Source organism: Chaetura pelagica, unplaced genomic scaffold (assembly GCF_000747805.2).
Source record: "Chaetura pelagica isolate M959 unplaced genomic scaffold, ChaPel_1.0 scaffold350, whole genome shotgun sequence".
Lineage (NCBI taxonomy): Eukaryota > Metazoa > Chordata > Aves > Apodiformes > Apodidae > Chaetura > Chaetura pelagica.
In genome coordinates, this window is record NW_009951818.1 from 674976 (window position 1) to 695316 (window position 20341).

The window sequence follows — 20341 nt, forward strand, 5'->3', positions numbered from 1 at the left end:
AGTTTAATGTATGTGAACAATTCTCATTGGACTTAACCGTTTCCTTCTTCTAGGAACAGATACAAAACCAAAGTCTTGTTTTCAAGTTCCTCAATGTTCTCATAAATCCATTTCCTAAAATTCAGACTTTTTGTAGGCTACTAGCTGCCATATATGCATGTTATATGCCTACATTCCAATACTAGGGAAACGGCTACTTTGTTTACAGGAGGCCTTGTCCTCCCAGAGTACAGAAAAAAACATTTGCTCTGCATTCTTCAAAAATATGAGGGGTTTATTTGCATATGCTGATGTCTCTTCCACAGCAGATTCATTACCTTTCTGCAACAAACGTACAAGTTCACACAGATCCTTCCAGAGCCTTCATGCTCTGAAATTATCTTCTTTCTTACTGTCACTTTGGTTTGTCTCATCATTATTAGCAGACCTGCAGAATACATTAGAAATTTAAAATTCATAATTAAGTTGATAACATTTAGTTAGACCAGTATTTGAAATATCACAAAATATTTACCTATGTGCTTCCACACTTGTAATTGAGGTCTTCCATTTTCTTCCCCCAAATTTTCCATCATAGTAAAGACAATTCAATTTGAAAACATCTTCCCTTTCTCTTTTTTAATTCCAAAGTGGACTAAAATCCACTTTCAGTGCTTCGACACAATTCAAGTCTCATCTTTGCTAGCCAAGTTTGCAAGGCCGGAAGCTTAACTGGATGGCACCTCTATGTTTGGATAGAAATATATGAATTTTTGAACGCTAAATAAGACAAATTCACAATTTCAGAGATCATTCTGGGAAGCAACAGTAGAACCCTGTTTGTGTATTGACAGAAAACATAGATCTCAACTGCTATAAGAAAACAAGAGAAAGCACGCTGGTAGTTGGACTAATTCCACAGTTCCATGTTCAGAAATGTTAACACTGAAAAAAACAAGTATCAAGTCTCAACTATAGCACTACCTCTCTTCAAGGATCTCCCTTTAATACAGAAGGTGACAAGGAATGGAGGCAGGAGAACAGAACAGGGAAATATACTACTGCTACTAAAAGATGATACAGCAACAAAAATTAATTAGGGGCTATAAGATGACTGCCACAGTCATAAAAACTCATGCCTTCCTATAGGAGTTGAAAATACCGGCTACAGTAAGTTTCTTAACATGCAATCCTCAATGGAGTACTTGTCTCAAAACTTCTGTTTAGAGGGGAAAAAAAGGATTTAAGTTTGTCCAAGTTCCTGTAACATCCATCTATTTTCAAGAGAGGTTGGACTTGGGTGTTCAGCATAAACTGCTGCCAAGTAAGCTAAAGAGCTAGCTAACATAATCAGCAACAGTAATAGAAAACTGGGAACAGATCACCAGCCCCAAGGACAGTCTGCCTCAGCACACCTAATTCTCACGATACCAAGGAGAATTTGCCTTGCAGGTATTCCTAGAAAACGGATCAGAAAACAGGACTGTAACCCCATGGTTTGACACATAAGCAAAATCAAAAGTCTGAGTTCACTTAGTGCTTCATTTGATTGCCCAAAGAGGGCACCATCTAGGTAAGTACAGTCTGGCCCTGTGTTATCCTACTCCCTGCATTTGCTGGTCCTGAAGCAGACTGACAATAACACAGCTCAAGTGTCACTGAGGATTGTGTGCAAAGTGGAAGGAGGGATTTTACTTTTACTTCTGTTAGATTTTATCCAGCTTCTGCAGAAAAACAATTTTAGTGAGATAACACAAAAATATTCCCCAAGACAATTAGTTCTCATTACAAAATCCCTTGGAAAGAAACATCTGCTTCGCAACAGCCCAGATACACGCTGCGTAAAAAGAAAAAAGATATACAAATAGAACATAGTCCCATCACAACTCCATAACAGATGACATGAAGTCATTGACAAATGAAGTGATACACATACACACATCTCTCTCTGATACACATACACAGCAAATACATCAATGAGTACCATAGCTAGAAAGAAAATATTAAATACATTCTGAATATTTTTTTCAATTAAAGAGTGACCTCAGAGAGCTCAATTAGTAAGATTTACAATAAACAAATTTGTGGAAAAAGTTCATACACACAGATGTGACTAGGTCTCATTTTCCCCATCATCTTCCCTTTGGATGTCAAACACAAGCTGATTTAAAGAATAAACCCACAGGCATATAAAGGAGAAAAGCAAGAGAAATATTGTGAATAAAACCACACAAGCAAGAAATAAATATGGAACCTCATTTGCTTGCACCTCCAACTTCCACCATAAGGCACAACTTCTACACATGGGAGTATGCACTTGGCTTAAAAATAAAACTAGAAAGAAATCTGGCTCTCCTGTTTTCCAGAGCATCTTATTTTATCTAAGCACAGTTTATATAAGCTTTGAGCCATTCCAACTGGGAAAAAAAAGGAACTTAAAAGTAATATCTTCTGTTTACCCAAAGAAAGGAAATAGTATCATACATGCATACAAATTTACAGCATCTGAAGCAGTGCCCAAGTAAATGTAAAAGTTTTGTGAACTTCTTCCTTCAATAACTCATCATAAATAACTGCACTATTTGTACCATCCTACCTTTCACTCAAAAGTCCCCATTTAGGAAAGCAAATCTGCAGAAAAGCAGAGTCTCACATGAGGCTGCTATTTTATATAGTTAAGTTTCTTAAATAAAAGTTCGGGGACTTTCAGGCCAGTAAAAGGAAAACAGCCCTTAATCATATGCTCATTTTCCAACAAAGTTACAGCAAGGAGCTTGAACTAAAAATAGAACATGTTTTTGTGCGTTCCTCCTAGCCTGTCAAAACTTCAGGAGGGCTTTAATTTCCAAACAGGATAACCATCAGTGGATAGAAATCCACCTTTTTTCTAGTCTGCATAGTTAGAAAGTAACTTGGAGATACATTTTAAATAGGTAACTTCAAAGAATGCAAGATTACACAATACAGCTCGAAGAAAAATGCTAATCCCTTTATCCTTAAGTATATCTATATTCAAGACAAATAAAATGTTTTTTGAACATACAACTTCACCAATATTCTGTCTCTTCATACCAAGAGAACTTTAATAGCATTTTAAAGTTGGTTACTCACAGATAAGCCTGCAATCACTACATCAGGTCTCTTAACATACAAAAGAATTCAATACAACCTTGCTTGAGTGAAATTATCAGGATTAGATGGCTAAATAATTCCACCAATACCATACCCAGCAAATATCCTTCTGTCAGGCCATTTTTAAGTATAACCTAAGAAAGATCTAAGAAAGAAAATGTTCTGCCAGCAGTGACTACTGAGGGAGGGATTCATAAGCTCTGTGCACATGTATGGACTAACTGACAGATCAAGCTACTGCCATGACAGCTAGTCTCTCTCCATGTGCTCCTATTATCCATCACTGCCCATTACATGTATCACATCTGACAGACTGTGGTGATAAGTGCCTCACTAAATTACGAGACAAGCAACACAGTGGAAAGAAAATCTGGAAGGTTGTAATATACAGAACAAAATCCAACCTAACATCATCAGAGTTACACAGGGTGGAGGGGGGTGTGTGTGTACAGCATGAATAAGGCAAGAATTTTACACAAATCAGGAGTTGCAAAAATACGAAGAACTTGCTGGAGGTGGGCTTATCTTAGACTTCAGTTTGTGCTATAAAAAAGGAATACATGAGCTGCCCCCTATTTCTGTAAGCATGCAACCCCTCTTTCCCCCAGTAAAATTACCAATGGCAAGAAGCAACACAGGATGTCTGTGTCAGACAACATTAATCCTACATGCTTTGTCTACTGTGTAAGAAAATACCACATTCACGTGGAAGTATGCAAAGCCACAAGGTACTGCATTTTTCAATTGTGTGATAAAAGCACCAGCAGAGAAACCTAATGTCTGTGCAGGTATTTAACATTCCAAATGCAGACAAGCTGTATCATACCTCCCTTCCAATGGACTGTCATGAAAGGAAATGCTTAATATGTTAAAGATGTCTGAGAAGTCAGACCAAACCCATGAGCTAGACACACAGATGAAGGACACGTTCCAAAATTAAAAAAAAAGGCATATGACACAAGATGAGCTATATGCCAAAGCTGTACTTGAAGATCTAAATTAGTAAAAACCATGTTTAAACTGTAGACACTTAAAGATGACCTCACTACTGTGTTACCCCAAGACAACCAAATGAACATTCAAGAAAAACACACCCAGATTTGGGGGTTTTTTGTTTGTTTTTTTTATTTCTTTATTTCTGATCCAAATTTCTCCAAGTAATTAAGCGTGGAACACTGCATCCCTTCTGAGTTTCCACTAAGTTCAAACTCAAAATTTTTCCTGAAAATTCTATACACTCCTGAAAGATTATTGTTCAGTGCTAACCAATAAACACCCCAGAAAAACATTCTGTAGCTATTTTCTTTATATGTGTATGTTACAGAGTCTTGACAATGTGAGGTCTCACTACAAAAAGCCTAAGAAGTGTATGTATCAATCAAACCTTCCCTGTGAAGGAAGGAAATCACCTTTACAGCCACCATGGGATGTGCACTGCAAGAATATGAAGCTTTTATGAAAATAAAATGAAGTCTGAAGGAAAATCTTACTGTGATTTTAACTTTATAAAATAACACCTTGAGAAAGTCTTGGACTTCTGTAATACAGCCATTTTCCATTATCTCTTACCACTTTTAAAACAATAATTTAAAAAATGAGTGTCTAGGTATCTATTGCTTTCTAAATTAATAGTAACATTATATTCAACACAATCATTAGCTGCTGTAAACCTTGCATAAAATTACAAGCTGATTTTCAGTTAGTTATAGCACACACTAAAGCATATAACCTGCTTTTCTCTCTATCACAGCAGTCTTACTATTCACATTCTAGTAAAACTTTTCACATCTAACTGAGCACACAAAGCTCTGGTATCCAAAACGGAGAATTATAAAAAAACATCAGATTGACACAATGTTCTTACTTTTAGCAGTTCAAAATAATGAAGACAGTGGTAAACAGGGGCAAGGAGCAGCCGGGGTAGAACATACTGCACAGCTTCTTTAAAGCCTTCACCTATTGACTAGAAACAAAGTAAGTTTCAGTCTTAAAACTATGAATGTACTGAAGCAACGATACCATGCAATTAAAATTGTAATATCAATAGTATGATTTACTTAAAAGGAAGTTACCTGTAAATAAAATGCTGCTCCTGGCTTTGACAATTGACTTAGAAAATGATCATGAAAACCAGGTCGCAAAATATCTTGTGCATATGACTCATATGGATCAAATGCTAGTTCCTAAGAAGAAATACAGAATAATTTTACAAAACCGATTTAGTACCTAAGCTTCATATTTCTTAAAGAAAATATACATAGTTGACATAGGAAAGACTTTTCTGCATCCTTTTTCCAAAGCACGTATAGAGAAGGATCAATAATTTTACATGCACAGGGTCATGGGATAATTCAGCCTGGAAGAGATCTCTGTTCAAGTGGTCCGATGCCCTGGTCAAAGCAGGGACTCAATTCAGGGAAAAAAAGTCAGATCCAGCATCAAGGATAGCTGAAGTTGTTCAGGGCCTCACCAAGTTAAGTTCAGAGTACCTCCAAGGGTGGAGGCATCAAAACCGCTCTGAGCAGCCTATTCCAATGTTCAGTTGTTCTCATTGCAGACTTTTTTTCCCACCACTATCTAATCAGGATTACCCTTTTTAACCATTTGCATGCTCTCTCTCATTTCACTTCACAGTTCTCTACAGTAAGAGTCTGCCTCAGTCTTTTCTGTACTTTCCTTTCAGGTAAATGAAGACAGAAATAAGATCTCCTTCCTCAGACTTCTTTAAGACTGAATAAATCCAGCAGTCTCAACTTTCTTTGTACATCATGGGCCCTCAACTCCTTAATCATCCTGGCAACCCTCATGTATAACCACGTTTTGTACTAGAAAGACCAAAACTGACACAGTATGCCAGATGTGCTCTCGAGTGCTACACAGAAATGATTCCCTAACCTGCTGGCTACAGTTTTCCTAATATAATACAGTAGGCAGTTAGTCTTCACTGCTGATTCTGGAGGATCTCCAAGCCCCATTGCGCAGTACTGCTCGTCAGACAGGCAGCTGGACCACTGCATGCAGTTTTTTGGTCCTCGGTGCAGAACTTCATGTTTGCCTTTACTCCGCTTCATGAGGTTCCTGTAGGTCCATTTCTCCAGCAGGTTCACTTCTCCAGTCCCTCAAGAAGTAGCTTTGTTGTCCTGTGTCCCCCCCCCCACAATTTGGCATCATCAACCAAACTTGATGAGGCAAACCTTCTCCTCATAACGCATACAGACATCAAACAGTATCAGCCCCAGGATCAAACCCTAAGGAATGCCACCAACCATTGGCCACCAGATAGACAGTCCTTCAAGCTTGTCAGTCCAGCCAATCTCCCACTCACTCCATAATTCAACTAGCTAGTCTACAGTAAGGACACTATGAGAAGCAAGGCCTTCAGTACAGTTTACGTTCAGAAAAGGGATATTAACTGCTTTTATTTTGCCCAGCCATCTCCCTTAAAAAGCAGTCAAGTTGTTCAGGTACAGTTTTATTTTTGGAAATCTATACTGGCTGTTCCCAATCATTTTCTAGTCCTTTGTATGGGTAGATGTGAATTCCAGAAAGATTTACAAAACTTCTTAGGGACTGAGAAGAGGCTGAGATAATTTCCAGTATTCTCCCTCATGAGTCTCTTTGAGACAATTTGGCATCATCAACCAACTTGATGAGGCAAACCTTCTCCTCATAACGCATACAGACATCAAACAGTATCAGCCCCAGGATCAAACCCTAAGGAATGCCACCAACCATTGGCCACCAGATAGACAGTCCTTCAAGCTTGTCAGTCCAGCCAATCTCCCACTCACTCCATAATTCAACTAGCTAGTCTACAGTAAGGACACTATGAGAAGCAAGGCCTTCAGTACAGTTTACGTTCAGAAAAGGGATATTAACTGCTTTTATTTTGCCCAGCCATCTCCCTTAAAAAGCAGTCAAGTTGTTCAGGTACAGTTTTATTTTTGGAAATCTATACTGGCTGTTCCCAATCATTTTCTAGTCCTTTGTATGGGTAGATGTGAATTCCAGAAAGATTTACAAAACTTCTTAGGGACTGAGAAGAGGCTGAGATAATTTCCAGTATTCTCCCTCATGAGTCTCTTTGAGACTGGGCATACCACTTCATTTCCAGTCACTGAAGAACTCAACTCACCACTAAATGTCAAGAACCCTAGATGGTGGCTTTTCAATTACATTACCCAGCTGCCCTAGCATCCTGTCCTGATCCAACAACTCACATATATGTACCTTAGATCAATGGTATCTAACTTGAGCTTTGACTTCCACCTCTTCCCCTCAATCTTTGGTAGTAAGCCTACCTGAGAAACCTAGAAGTACATCTTGCCACTGAAGACTGAACAAAGGAGACTGACTACCTCAGTCTGTTCCACGTCCTCCAGCACTGGACATCTTACCCCATGAGCAAGATAGCAGTATTTTCTACCACCATTTTTTCATACTATTTTACCTACACAAACTCTTCTTGCTTTGCGTCACATTCCTCACAAAGTTTTAACTCCAGCTGAGCTGCAGCCCTCCTTATACTGTATCCACCTGCATAGACAATGCTGATAAGTTCCTCTCAGGAAGCCTGTGTTTCTTTTTGAATCATAGAATCATTTCAGTTGGAAAAGACTCTTAAGAGCATCAAGTCCAACCCTTACCCTCTCACTGCCAAGTCCACCACTAAACCATGTCTCTAAGCACCACCTACATGTCTTTCAAATACCTCTACGGACGGTGACTCAACTACTTCCCTGTGTAGTCTGTCCCAGTGCTTGATAACCCTTACAGCGAATAATTTTTTCCTAATATCCAACCTAAACCTCCCCTGTAGCAACTTGAGGCTGTTTCCTCCCATCCTACCACTTGCTACTTGGGAAAAGAGACCAACCCCCACCCCATTACAGGCAGCTGTAAGAGAGCCATGAGGTCTCCCCTCAGCCTCCTTTTCTCCAGTCTAAACAACTCTAGTTCCCTCAGCTGTTTCTCACAGGGCTTGTACTCTAGACCCTTCCCTGGCTTTGTTGCTCTTCTTTGGACACACTCCAGCACCTCAGTGTCGTTACAGTGAAGGACTCGTGTTTGGTTAAAAAGGGAATTCCAAACTGCACTTAACCCTGCCTCCTGCTACACCTACTCTTTTTCTTAGGGACTGGGAATGCATATTCCTTGTGCTTTTGAGAAGAAACCATCTATCCTGAGCCCTTCCTATGCTCAAGGCAGCCACCAATGTGCACCTGCCTTCCAATTCACTGAAAAAAGCTAAGTCTGCTCTCCCAGAGCCCAGTGTCTTCAGTCTGTTTATCTCCTGCATTTTTCTCAGGACCTTAAACTGTACCATACCTACCACCTGCAGCCAAGCCTGCCATTAGCCACAATGTTCCTGCTAGTTCTTCCTTGTTCAAGAGGAAGAAGGGCAGCCCCTTTTTTAGTTGGCTCACTGGCATATGCCATAAAAAAACCTGTCCCCAGAGCCCTTCAGAAATATTCTGGATTACTTGAACAACAGTAAGTGGTCCATCCAACAGATACCAGGAAGGTTATTCTCCCAAGAGAACCAGGGCCTGTGATAAGGAGATGATTCCTCCTTGTTTAGAGAAGATTTAGTCCACCTGTCATTTGGGCAGTCTTTGCTTTAGAGAGGCTTGACCACAACGGTCTTTTGCTGGCCTCCTCTTCTGATCCTGATCCCAAAACAACCCCATTCAACCAGCTCATCAATCATTCCATAACAGAGCTCCACGTATTTAAGATGATCTTTTGTTAAGCCTCCTGGCCTCACCTTCCCCACCCGTCCTTCCTGAGTGCCTATATTTGTTCATACAGCTCTCCATCATGCACCCCTTCCTGCCACATCACTAATTTCAGTCACATGACAGCCCTGCAACTGTGCAGATGCTCAGATCCTCCAATCTGTACATGAACACAGGCATACTGGGAAAACAGACACTTCAGATGAGCCTTTGGTCATCCTACCTTCTCCGGAGGACAGCACAAGAGCCTTTGTTGTCAGGCTTTTTTGTTATGCACGTCCCCTTCTCTTCTCAATTCTTCAATGTCCAAGCTTTGGTCTCCATCTACTAAGAAGTCTATATCAAAAGCCTTCCTCACCAGTAAGCCAGTTGGCAATAAAGCCCCTTTTCCACTTTGTCTTTCTACAGCAATCCTGATCTAAAGACGATACCTCAATTTCTGTTGAAGTCTAACCTCAGGTGGTTGGCTTCATTCCCCTCTCCCACCTGTACCCTCTAAAGTTTAAATAGCATGAGGAAAATGGAAGTTTCGAGACTAAAAAGGTAAAAGCACTCTCAAAAATGGTCAGTCTATTCATCATGATGGGGCTGGAAGAAGAGATCTCAACCTAAACAAAGGCAGCTAGAACAGAGACATACTTAGCATATAAGTGCAAGTAACTAAAATACATATAAATAGCAAAAAAAGCCCACAACCCTCAAAGATTTTTTTTTTACCTCAGCCATGTCTTCAAAACAGCTGCCTACTAGCGGATGAGGACTACCTTCATCTGTCATTTCAACAGTGTCTTCTATATGACCCAGCAACTTCACACTAAGTTCATGAATGTCCGATATACGACTAAATATATTTTCCACATCCTACAAAAAACAACAGAACCAGACAAAAATCAACAAAGAACCAGACACAATTTCTTAGAGGAAGAATGCTACATGCATATATGTTATAATATAGAAGTTAAGCAAACAGAACTAGATTCTGAACATATTTAATTATATACTTTCTGTGTAACTTATAAAAGATCATATAATTTATTTTTAAAATTACTATGTATGTATAAATATTAAAAAATTACAACGATTGAAACATGGTAAAGTATAGACAAATTTTACATTAGAGGCCTGCAAGTGAATTTAGTAAGCAGAGCAGATTTTTTTCCAGTTTTACAAAATCAGAGCTTCCTCACAAGTGCTCCTTTACTATTTCCATTTCAGAACTCAAGACAAATGCTTCCTCTACTACTGATATGTTAAACTTGACAATAGCTAAGTTTTGGAAGTATTAATCTAGATTTATAGATATTATAATAGGGTTTGCTTTGTTTGTGGTTTTTACAGTACTTACATGAGATGAAAACAGTTTAGAGTTGGAGGCATATGGCTCTCTAAAGACTCTGATAATGAGATTTAGTTCCCTTATATATTGTCGAACCTCTGCCATAAATGACTTCACTAGGTCATAATAGGTTTGCTCCCCTGAGGTGGAGGGTTCCTCATCAGACAAAGTTAGTGCACTTAAATCTTCTACATCCTGATGGAACATATCCATTAATACCTAGGTAGCAAAGAGGAGGAAATCCACAAAATGAGAACAATTTATTTTCAAGACCTACCAGTAATTTACCAGAAAAGGAAATCTACTATTGCAATGAAATCAGACTGATCAGCAGTAAGATTTATGTATTATTCTGCAGTATCAATTGCAATGAATTTGCAAGTCATTAACTTCAGCAGCAATATCTGAAGAATTCCCAGTCATTTAGACCAATCCAGGCATCTCTCCAATAATGTGTTCCTAAAATAAATTACAATTTTTTAAGAGGTCTATGAAGTTCCAGACATTTTTAGCTGTATTCTATTATGCTGAATTAGCCATATGTAATCTAAGTATCAGAGATACTATATTACCTGGTCAAAAAATGTATGCATTTTGGGTTTTCGCCTTCAGCTTTAACAAGAAGTCACAAATGATCTTACTCAGAACCCTGTAACCTATCTGTGATTAACACTGCCCTGCCCACATACCGTACGTGGCCTGAACTCTCTTGTTAAAAAAGACCCTTGAGGAAGGGCACCAGCTTCAGAAAAGGTGGCAGCCACTGCAGGACTACCCAGACAAAATTACCTCTAAAGCTATGAATGCCAGAGGTTCCAATTAATACCCAAGAAAGGCTGACCAAACACAAGGAATTAATAATTCAAACTTCAAGAAAAGTGGATCACTGAACACTTCTTCCAAACACAGTATCTGAGCCAGAATTCATTACAATGCCTTAAGCAAATGGCAAACAGGTACCCCACTTTGCATTGTTTCCATGATACTCAGGTAGTATCTTAAAGGCAAATTAAATAAGTTGACAGCAAATTAGTAAAAGGCATCATAATTCAAAGTATCGTTACCAGAAAGAAAATCTAGAGGGTCCACAAACAATTTACAATGATGTAGTAAATCTTAACATGCTAACATGAAGTGTAGTTCAACATACATGATGACTTTGTCCTGGGACAGACAGATGAGACAGTATTTATAAACAAATCTATCACTCTTCCAGGAAGTAATGAAATCTATCAAACAATACATGTGAACTTCAAAATAAATGAAAACTTAAGTGCTGCTTGCCAGTCTCTTTTCCGAACAGATGGAGATGAATCCTGTCAATCACTTAGGAAAAAACTGCAGGATCAAAGCTGTAAGGGCTCCTCTGAGAACCACAGAAGGAAAGGCTCACACATGAAACACGAACTACAGCTCTTAAGATGACAGAAAACAGAATGAACAAGTGTTTCTCAAAATAATTCTAAAACTGAAGATCAAGAATTAAAACTTCTGAATGAGCCACAACAAACATGGCATTTACCCTCGTATTTACAGAAGTCTTCTTTCTTTAAACTATGTTACAGGCAGTTCTCCAGAAGACATATCAGTTAACCAAGCTGCTGACTATGGATACTACACAAATGAACTATTCTGCAAGAAAATATTTGAGGATTTGTAACTTCAAGAGATGGTCTGGTAGCTTCATCAGACTTAAATGCTGGAAGAAACAAACCTAAGAGCAGACATTCTTCACTCAGGTCTTATCCTAACACTCCTCAAAAATACACATCTAGTGAGAAGGGAAATCAGTGCACAGCAGGTTATTTGTCCCAGTGATTCAAAGGTCCATGCTACACACCCTTGTCCTAAGATTCTCTGAAAGCAGAAAAACAGACTTTTTGCATTAAGACTGACTTCTTCTGAAGTTCTAAGAACAGATGGTGAGCAATCTTTTATAGCCAGTCAATGTACATGGAAATCAGCTTATAAGGAGAATCCAACTAATTCTGGGGAATGGGACACTATAAGGCCACTACCGTAGGAAATTACGTTGAATAATGCAGGTTTTCAAGGAGGCCACAACATTTGTAACCACCTCACAGATGCAGTTCTAGCACATACTGGAGCTAGAAGATTCCAGGTTGAATTCATGTAGTGCATATCTCACTACTGTGAAATCCACAAATAACTATACCCCAGATATTGACTTTAGAGCAATCAGAAGCATGAGTAGATAGTAGAAGGAAAGCAGCTTGCATTTTAACAGAGTTTGTTTTTTGCAGACAAGGCAAAATTTTCCAGATGGATGGATGGCACAAAAACAAGTGTGAAAGTGCTTGAGGAAAAAAATGGCATACAGGGCCAAGAAACTGTTCTGATTGTGTTGATTCAAAAACTAAAACCAAGCAGAACATGTCATGGATATGAACATAATATACTATGAAGTCTCTCAATGCAACTGGAAAGAAAATACCTTGGAAGCACCTTTTAATGGCTTGCTCTGCTGAGGCAGTCAACCAACATGTCTGCTTTAGAGCCTTTCATCTGCATGCCTATCAAAGAGTTTCTCCAGTGTAATACAACGGAATTTTCTAAATCAACTTTATCACAGCTCTTCTGCTCACCCTTCCTAAACAGAAAGAAGCAGGCAGCAACAGCACTTGTTCCTGTTATTATTCAAGCATATACCCTCAGACCCTGCCCAGGCTATATGATTAAAGCAAGAGTGACCAAGACTAATGTCCTGATTGAGAAGTACTTGACCCTGCAAAATACCTTGAGAGAATAGAAAAAGGTGAAAAGGTAGGATGAAAAAAGGCAAGTAGAAGTGAGACAAAGGCATTTATTGAAACAAAGGCATCCTAACCCAAGACACAGGATTAACACAGACCAAGACAAAACACTGAAAAGAGGTGATAAAAATGAAAATTCCTAGACTTCAGGCAAGATTAGAGATCCTTAAATGCGATCCATTAGATTAACTTCACGTTTTGTTTTGTAAACAACGGAAAACTTCAGATGCTAATGAGGTGGCTACAGAAGTTAAAAGGCAACTGAAAAACAGACAGGGGACCTTTTTGTATCACTGCTGGAATGAGGCAATTCCTGTCTGAACCTAAAGAATCTTCTGAAGCTACAAGACTACCTTCAGATAAAAAAAATGGACTGCTAAGGAGGATTAGGCTGAGATGCTAATGCAGGTAGATTTTTATTTTAAAGTGCTAGAACATCAAAACACTACTTTTCACATGCACCACAGAATTATTTTAGGAGACTACCAACGCTTATTTTCAGTCTTCTTTTTTCAAGCTACAAAATTAGGTTCCACTATTACAGCTTACGAATGTTAAACTTTTATGTTAGTGCTGCTGCACAGTATTTTTTACAGCATTCCCACATTGCTGAGACTAAGAAAGTTATATCAAAAGGAAGAGACACAACTATGCAACAGCTCTGTAAGCTCGGTTAGCTTTTTGGTAGCTTTGCTTCATTACTGGAACTGTATTTTAGGGCAGTAACTTCTTTCAAAGGTAAAACACTTAACATATTCCTTAATAAGGAATAGACATCACCCTCTCAAAACTTCATTAAAACCTCTTGTTAACATGAGAAAGAAGAGCCATGCTTACCTTATCAGCACACATTGCGACTTTAATATCTTGTTTTGTAATCTCATAATGTCGTATATTCCGCACGTAATTCCCAACCAATTTTAAGATGTCTGCAGAAATGTACTCTAATACTGCCACTATGTAAACAGACATTTGGTGGTCAATTTTGTAGCCTAGAACTTCCTGAAATGGAAAAAAATAAGTGTTCCACTGTTAGTGAAATATACACCATAGGTTACAACTAAAACCAGTAATTTTAAGACCATACTCAATCACCACATACCCAGTCTATTTTAGTAACACAAACACAGGAGTCTAGGCTTAGAGAAGGAACTGTCATTGCAGATGCTGCTAGAAGGAGTTAGAGAAGGAACTGTCATTGCAGATGCTGCTCAGTAACTGTAGAAGTGACAACAGCAAACAACTGTCCCAAAAACCTTATTTAAATATTCAGGGCTATTTCCGGAAGTTTCTTGAGCATGTTATTAGTCATGCAAAATGAAACAAGAATGATCATATTCATAGCAAATGAATTCTTGACTTTGTGTGTCCAACAGAGAACAACTTTTTAAGTGAAAATAAATAAATGCAATTAACTGAATTGAAACACTTAAAATAAAACTATGTACAAGACATAGATAACTTTATTCCTTTTTGCTTACACTCCAGGTAGCATATAGACACATGGAAGAAAGTTGTCAACTTCAAATTGCACTGTCAAGCAAGACTACGTCACTGCTTACCTTTAGTAAGGGATGGATTTTTTCTACTGGGAGAGACAACGGATTTCTTCGTTTCCTCTTCTCAATTGCAGACTGGGCATCAGCTATTGCCCACTTATCAATGGGATGGGGAAAACTTTTTTGAACACGATCCTTAGGAAAAAAACAGGACTAGAGGGTAAATGCACAATCTGAACGAGTCTAGCAATATTGCTACATTATCAAATTGCTTTCCATTACTTAACACAAAAATGTTTGTTCATGTTAGTATTTAAACTATAAAAATTTGTACAACGTGCATAAATTTTATAGTTTTGGTATGTGCTTCTCAATACATTCATAAGGCTGTATCAGAGTATCATTATTATAAAATAATCTAGTACTGAACATTTGAGAAATGCCAGAATAAAATTGTCATAGCAGGCACAGTCTTCTCCCCTTGTGCACATGCATGGTAATTCAGCATTTAAACACAAGACAATGCTTTGACCTAGCACTTTATTCCCTGTTCAGAATACTCACTAAACGAGACAATGCTAGTTTCTGTTTCACCTTTACTGATCAGCACGTGGTCCAGACTGTATACATGCAAACTGCTCTGACAATAGCAGTGAACATAGTAGGAAAAGAGAATGTCCAACAGTAACCACATACTTTGAAAGAATTTCATAGTCTACAGACCATATATGCCCCACCTTCTTTACTCTTTCCAGCAGTCAGGGTGCTTAAGGACATCCACATGCTCCTATGCACTGAACAAGTCTCCTGCTGGAACTCATACACAGCTCTCTGGAGGTTTTTTGATAGCTCTGGTGTTCAGAAATGCTAGAAATCTAATTTCCCAGATAACTTCTTATTTTATATTTTCAGACCACAGTTCCCACTGACTATTTGGGTTGCAAGTGTTCACTTATGTAAATATGACCCCCCAACTGAGCAACCATGAAAGGAAGAAGATGGAATCAATGATCACTTACAAAGAGCTAGTACAGGAGAAGATATACAAATGAAAACTTTCTGACAAAAAACTGGAACAACAGAATTCTACAAAGATGGCACTGAACATTCCAAAGTACAGGCTTTTCTTCTTCTCCCCGTATCATAACATTTCTGCAAAACTAGAGATCCTACCCCCTTTCCCCCAAAAAAATTCACTATCTAATACCAATTCACTCCATTAACATAGTCCAGCCTGTTGACTGAACAATGAATGTAGGTGTCCTGGGAAAAAATAAATGTGTATGACCATATAACTAAAGACAGCATCATTATGTATAAACACAAAGGGGGTAAATTGAGGTTGCCTGGTCATCTCTAATTCTTGCATTTCTCATCCTGACTTCACAGTCAAAAGACCTGTAATGCAACACTATGTGTCAATTTTTTTGGTAGTGTTGTTTAAAATACAGCATTAAACAATATTCCACAAACCTCTTGTCTCTTGAACTGCCAGACCAGAATCATGTCAAAAAACAGGCCAGTCATTAGAAGGGACACTGGAACACCATTAGAGGTGTCAGTATTTAAAAGAGAAGAGGGAGGATTCAATGAAAGAATCTTTATCTCAGAGACAGCTACCTTTTATTTTTTGAAGGCTTTTTTGTTGTTATTTAGATTTGTTTTCCTATTACTCCAGTGTCTCCAGAACATGAGGAAGTTGCATCTTGTCTTGTTATACAACCTGGCACAGGCACAGCCCCCCGAGTACTGGAAACCAACAGGCACACTGCACATGGAGTTTGCAGCTTGGCATGAGGTCTTCAAATCATGGTTAAGCACAAAGGGCTACCAAGGTATTCATGAGCTTAGAAGCTTAATTCAATTAACTTAAATAATTTGTTTCTCAAATAGAGAAACTCTTCTCAAATCAAGCCCTACTCTCAAACATCAAACTGCTTTTCTGAGCAAGAGAGGTTGCAGATCTTTGAAAAGGTAAGAGAAAAGGTTTCTATATAGATGAAAGAAGTGTTTCTCAGCCCCTTCTGAGAAAGTGACTGAACTACTTTTGTTAAAATTTCTGGCATGGAGCCTAATTCACCATGCTGAGAAAGCAGCACAGAGCCTCAGACTAAGCAGCTATAGGTTGCATGCAGTATCAATGGGGAAAATCGGTCTTCTGAAAGGAACCGGTCAGCGTTATGTACACAAGTCACACTCACCAACTATTATACACTATTACAGATCAGAGATTTACTGTGCATTGAACAACAAATTAAATTGATAGGGAAATCAGCTACTGGGTAACTCAGCAGTATTTATGCAGAAGGTTCTGCTACATAAAGATACATCATTCCTGCTTTCATTTTTACACTGTGAAATAATTAATATATTAACTTTTCATGTAACAGTTAAAGTAATTACAGATTTGTAATAATTATTCTTTATACCTCTACATCCAGAAAACTTCTTGGCTGGGCTTGACACAACATATTTAACAACTGGAGAATTAACTCCTCCACATATTGTAATGCATCTTCAGTAGAGGAAAGTTTAGGATGGACTTGCACCTGAACCTATAGGAAATAGAAGAAATAGATTTTTGAGTTTTGCACTTTGCCAAAACAGATGCTTTACTTGGGGAAAAAAAAAAAAAAAAAAAAAAGGACAGAAGTATGAGCCTAACAGCTCAGAAAAATCCAAACCAAAACATAGCTCTGTTAAGGCACACCAGACAAACCTGAGTGAAACACTCACCTACACCCAACAGAAATACAAATCTCAAATGTTAAATGTACTCACATTGCTGTAAGTGATGTTTAATGCCAAGAAAACAGCTAATTAATAACAGTGCTTAGCAGTGCAATTAGGAAAACTGTCAAAAAACTCTGCATATGTTTAACTTTCTCCACTAGCTCTTATGCCGCTGTTGGTACAAGACATTCCAAACATGGGGTTTTCTCCATTTTACAACTCGCTGTTCATCACTTAAACTTTAATAATGAAATAGAGAACTTAGTTTACAGAGAGAGCAGTACAGAAATAGCAATTATTTCAGTAGTACATAGCCTTCAAATTATTTAATACATTCTCCACTAGCACTCGCTAAAATAAGATTAGTTTAGAAGTTTGTTCCCGTACTGATTTTTTAGAAAGATGTCCATCCACAGAGTGAAAAAAACACTTCAAAAAAAGCCACAGTGTTGTCCTGGCATTAAGTGGCAGTTCAGAGGTTTTGCAAGTCTGGTCCCCATACATTCATTTGCACATAGTCACAGAATTATAGGGGCTGGAAGGTACCTCTGAAGATCATCAAGTCCAACCCCCCTGCTGCAGCAGGAACACCTCTCCCATTTTCCAGGACTTTTCAAAGATGATGAAGAGTGGTCTAGCAATGACTTCTCCAGCTCCCTCTGGGCAGCCTGTTCCAGTGCTCTGTCACCCTCACAGTAAAGGGGTTTCCCCTCATGCAAAGGTGGAACTTCCTGTGTTGTAGCTTCATGCCCCTCATCCTATCACTGGGCACCACTGGAAAGAGATTGGCCCATTCTTTACATCCACCCTTCAGATATTTGTAGGCAGTTAAAAGGTGCCCTCTTAGTCTTCTCAAGAAGACTTCGTATGACAGATGTTCCAGTTCCTTCATCATCCTCATAGTCCTCTGTTGGACTCTTTCTAGTAATCCCTATCCCTCTTGAACTGGGGAGCCCAGAACTGGACATAATACTCCAGATGTGGTCTTATGAGGGCAGAGGAGGGTGCGGGGGAGAGCCTCCCTTGACATACTGGTCACACCATTCTTAATACATCCCAGGATACTCCTGGCCACAAGGGCACATTGCTGATCCACAGATAACTTGCTGCTCACCAGGATGCCAAGGTCTTTCTCAATGGGGCTGCTTTCTAGCAGGTCAACCCCTAATCTATGTCATAAGTGTCTGTAAATTCTCACTGGTGTAAATCCAAGTGTAACATGATCCCCCTTGCTCCTCCCATTATTTTTTCAATCATTTAACCTCTGAAACAAACCTCCTGTATAGGTTTCCTTTGCTCTTCCATAGCTCACAAAATAGTGCAGTAATAACCAGTTAAAAATTTCAGGTACGCTAATCCCAGTGCTTCAGAACTTAGGCAGTTTCACCTCAATCCTACACTGATGGTAAGCAGACCACACCAAGCTGACTGCTAATTTTTGCAACGCATCTTTCAAGCCTCAGTTTCACCATTTTCCCATTCCACTGCACACAACTGAAATGCCTTCAGTTCCTGCAATCACTAGAGCTTAACCACCTTAAACCAAAACCCAACAATCTGTCTCATCCAAATATTAAACCCATGTCTATATTCAAATAATTATGCCATAATTACTTAATTTCACAGCTGAGTTTTAAATCCTGTTTGCAGTTATAGTAAAAGAATTAAATGTTATGAAGTGCAAATATACAACAGCCTCAAACAGAAATCCACTTGCCTGCTAAGGCACTCATTAATTTGTGAACTTCATGTCTGGGCACAGTCCTGGTGCTCATTTAACTGCTGTTGCGATTTAAATATGCTAGATCATGTGTTTAGCTTCTTCCAGATTGAATACCTTTATGCAGCAGGACTTAAAGAACATTTCCTGAAGTTACTGCTTTTTTCACTTAAAAGCACTCTGGCAAAAATAGAACAGAAGAGCTTCTCTCCCTTTGACTACCTAGCGCACCTAATTTGGTTATGCCAACAGTTTCATTTTTCCTAAGAACTTCACTGTGCACAGCTACGGACTGTGTTTGTAGAGGTACCCAAGTAACAGCATGCCCAGCAGTCCCAAGCATTATTTACAATTCAAACAGTGACATCTGAAATACTGTACCAGCTTGGAATACCTTAACACCAGAAATTACAGACTTGCAGAAGTATTCTGTTAAAGATCAGAGCTGATCTAAGCTGCCTGGAAGATAATGCCTTTAATGTTTTTGTTTTATTTTGTTTTGGTTTTTTAAAGCAGAATTGAACAAATCTGTATTACATGATCTCTACAGTACGCTCCAGCACTTTGTATTTTGAGAAGTGCTAAATTACCAAGTCAATCCAACATTAAAAATACAGAACATGATAAACCAGAGTGATGAAGCTCTACTTTCTCCTTTTCTTGGAAGATAGATTATAGACTTAAACAGCCTCATCACGATTATTTTTGTCTGTAACACAGAGTCTACAGGAATAAGAACAAACAAACAAAATACCACATCAGGCCATGACACAGTCCACAATGATAACCTATTCCTAGCTAAGGAGATAAGAGTTGTAAACATTTTTCCTAAGCATTACATCATTCCTCTCAAAGGCCATCCTCTTCTGGCACTATCAATCTCTACTTTAGCAGAATATCCACCTCGGCAGAGGACAATGTACCAGTGGCTTTCAAGTGTAGTTACTTGTACCAGGTATGTAGTAAATAAGCTGCATTGCTACTTAAGTGAAATTTAGTATCACTTAGGCTTCAAAGTCATTCAAGCACAAGCAAGAAAACAACCAGACTAACAAGGAAAATTATAGGATAGCTTAGTGTACAATTATCACAGAAATGTGTAATTTTAGTAGCTGCATTACTGTAGTACCTAAAGGTTCAGACAGCAAATTCAACAGTGTTACTCGAGGGTACTCAAAGCAAGTCCCAAGAAGTCCATTACCTAAGATATGATGCAAGACTGAGCAAGATGCAAGATTTAGTAAGAGAAGACAAGAAATGAGAACATCTGTTACCATACGTTGTCATGTGACCAGTTTCAAAAAAAATCAAGTTACCAGGCAGTTTCCATCTTTCTCATAAAATCAGCTCAGATTTTAAATTTAAAAAAAACAAACAAATGGGCAACCCTGCCTTATCACCCTTAAAAAGGAGTATGGCTTGAATCCCAT

The 20341-nt window shown here is 38.6% G+C and overlaps 1 protein-coding gene across 1 annotated transcript in view; it reads right to left on the bottom strand.

The window, feature by feature from the left end:
* SOS1 (son of sevenless homolog 1 (Drosophila)) overlaps positions 1 to 18496 on the bottom strand; it is a 42835-nt gene extending 24339 nt beyond the window's left edge. Inside the window, exons 1-8 of the mRNA XM_010008680.1 lie at positions 18467 to 18496; positions 16888 to 17013; positions 14522 to 14653; positions 13797 to 13961; positions 10195 to 10404; positions 9567 to 9710; positions 5184 to 5294; positions 4976 to 5074 (exon numbers count right to left, since the gene is read on the bottom strand). Of these exons, the coding sequence (XP_010006982.1) occupies positions 4976 to 5074; positions 5184 to 5294; positions 9567 to 9710; positions 10195 to 10404; positions 13797 to 13961; positions 14522 to 14653; positions 16888 to 17013; positions 18467 to 18496 (1017 nt within the window). The remainder of the gene's footprint in view (positions 1 to 4975; positions 5075 to 5183; positions 5295 to 9566; positions 9711 to 10194; positions 10405 to 13796; positions 13962 to 14521; positions 14654 to 16887; positions 17014 to 18466) is intronic.
* Positions 18497 to 20341: the final 1845 nt, after the last annotated feature.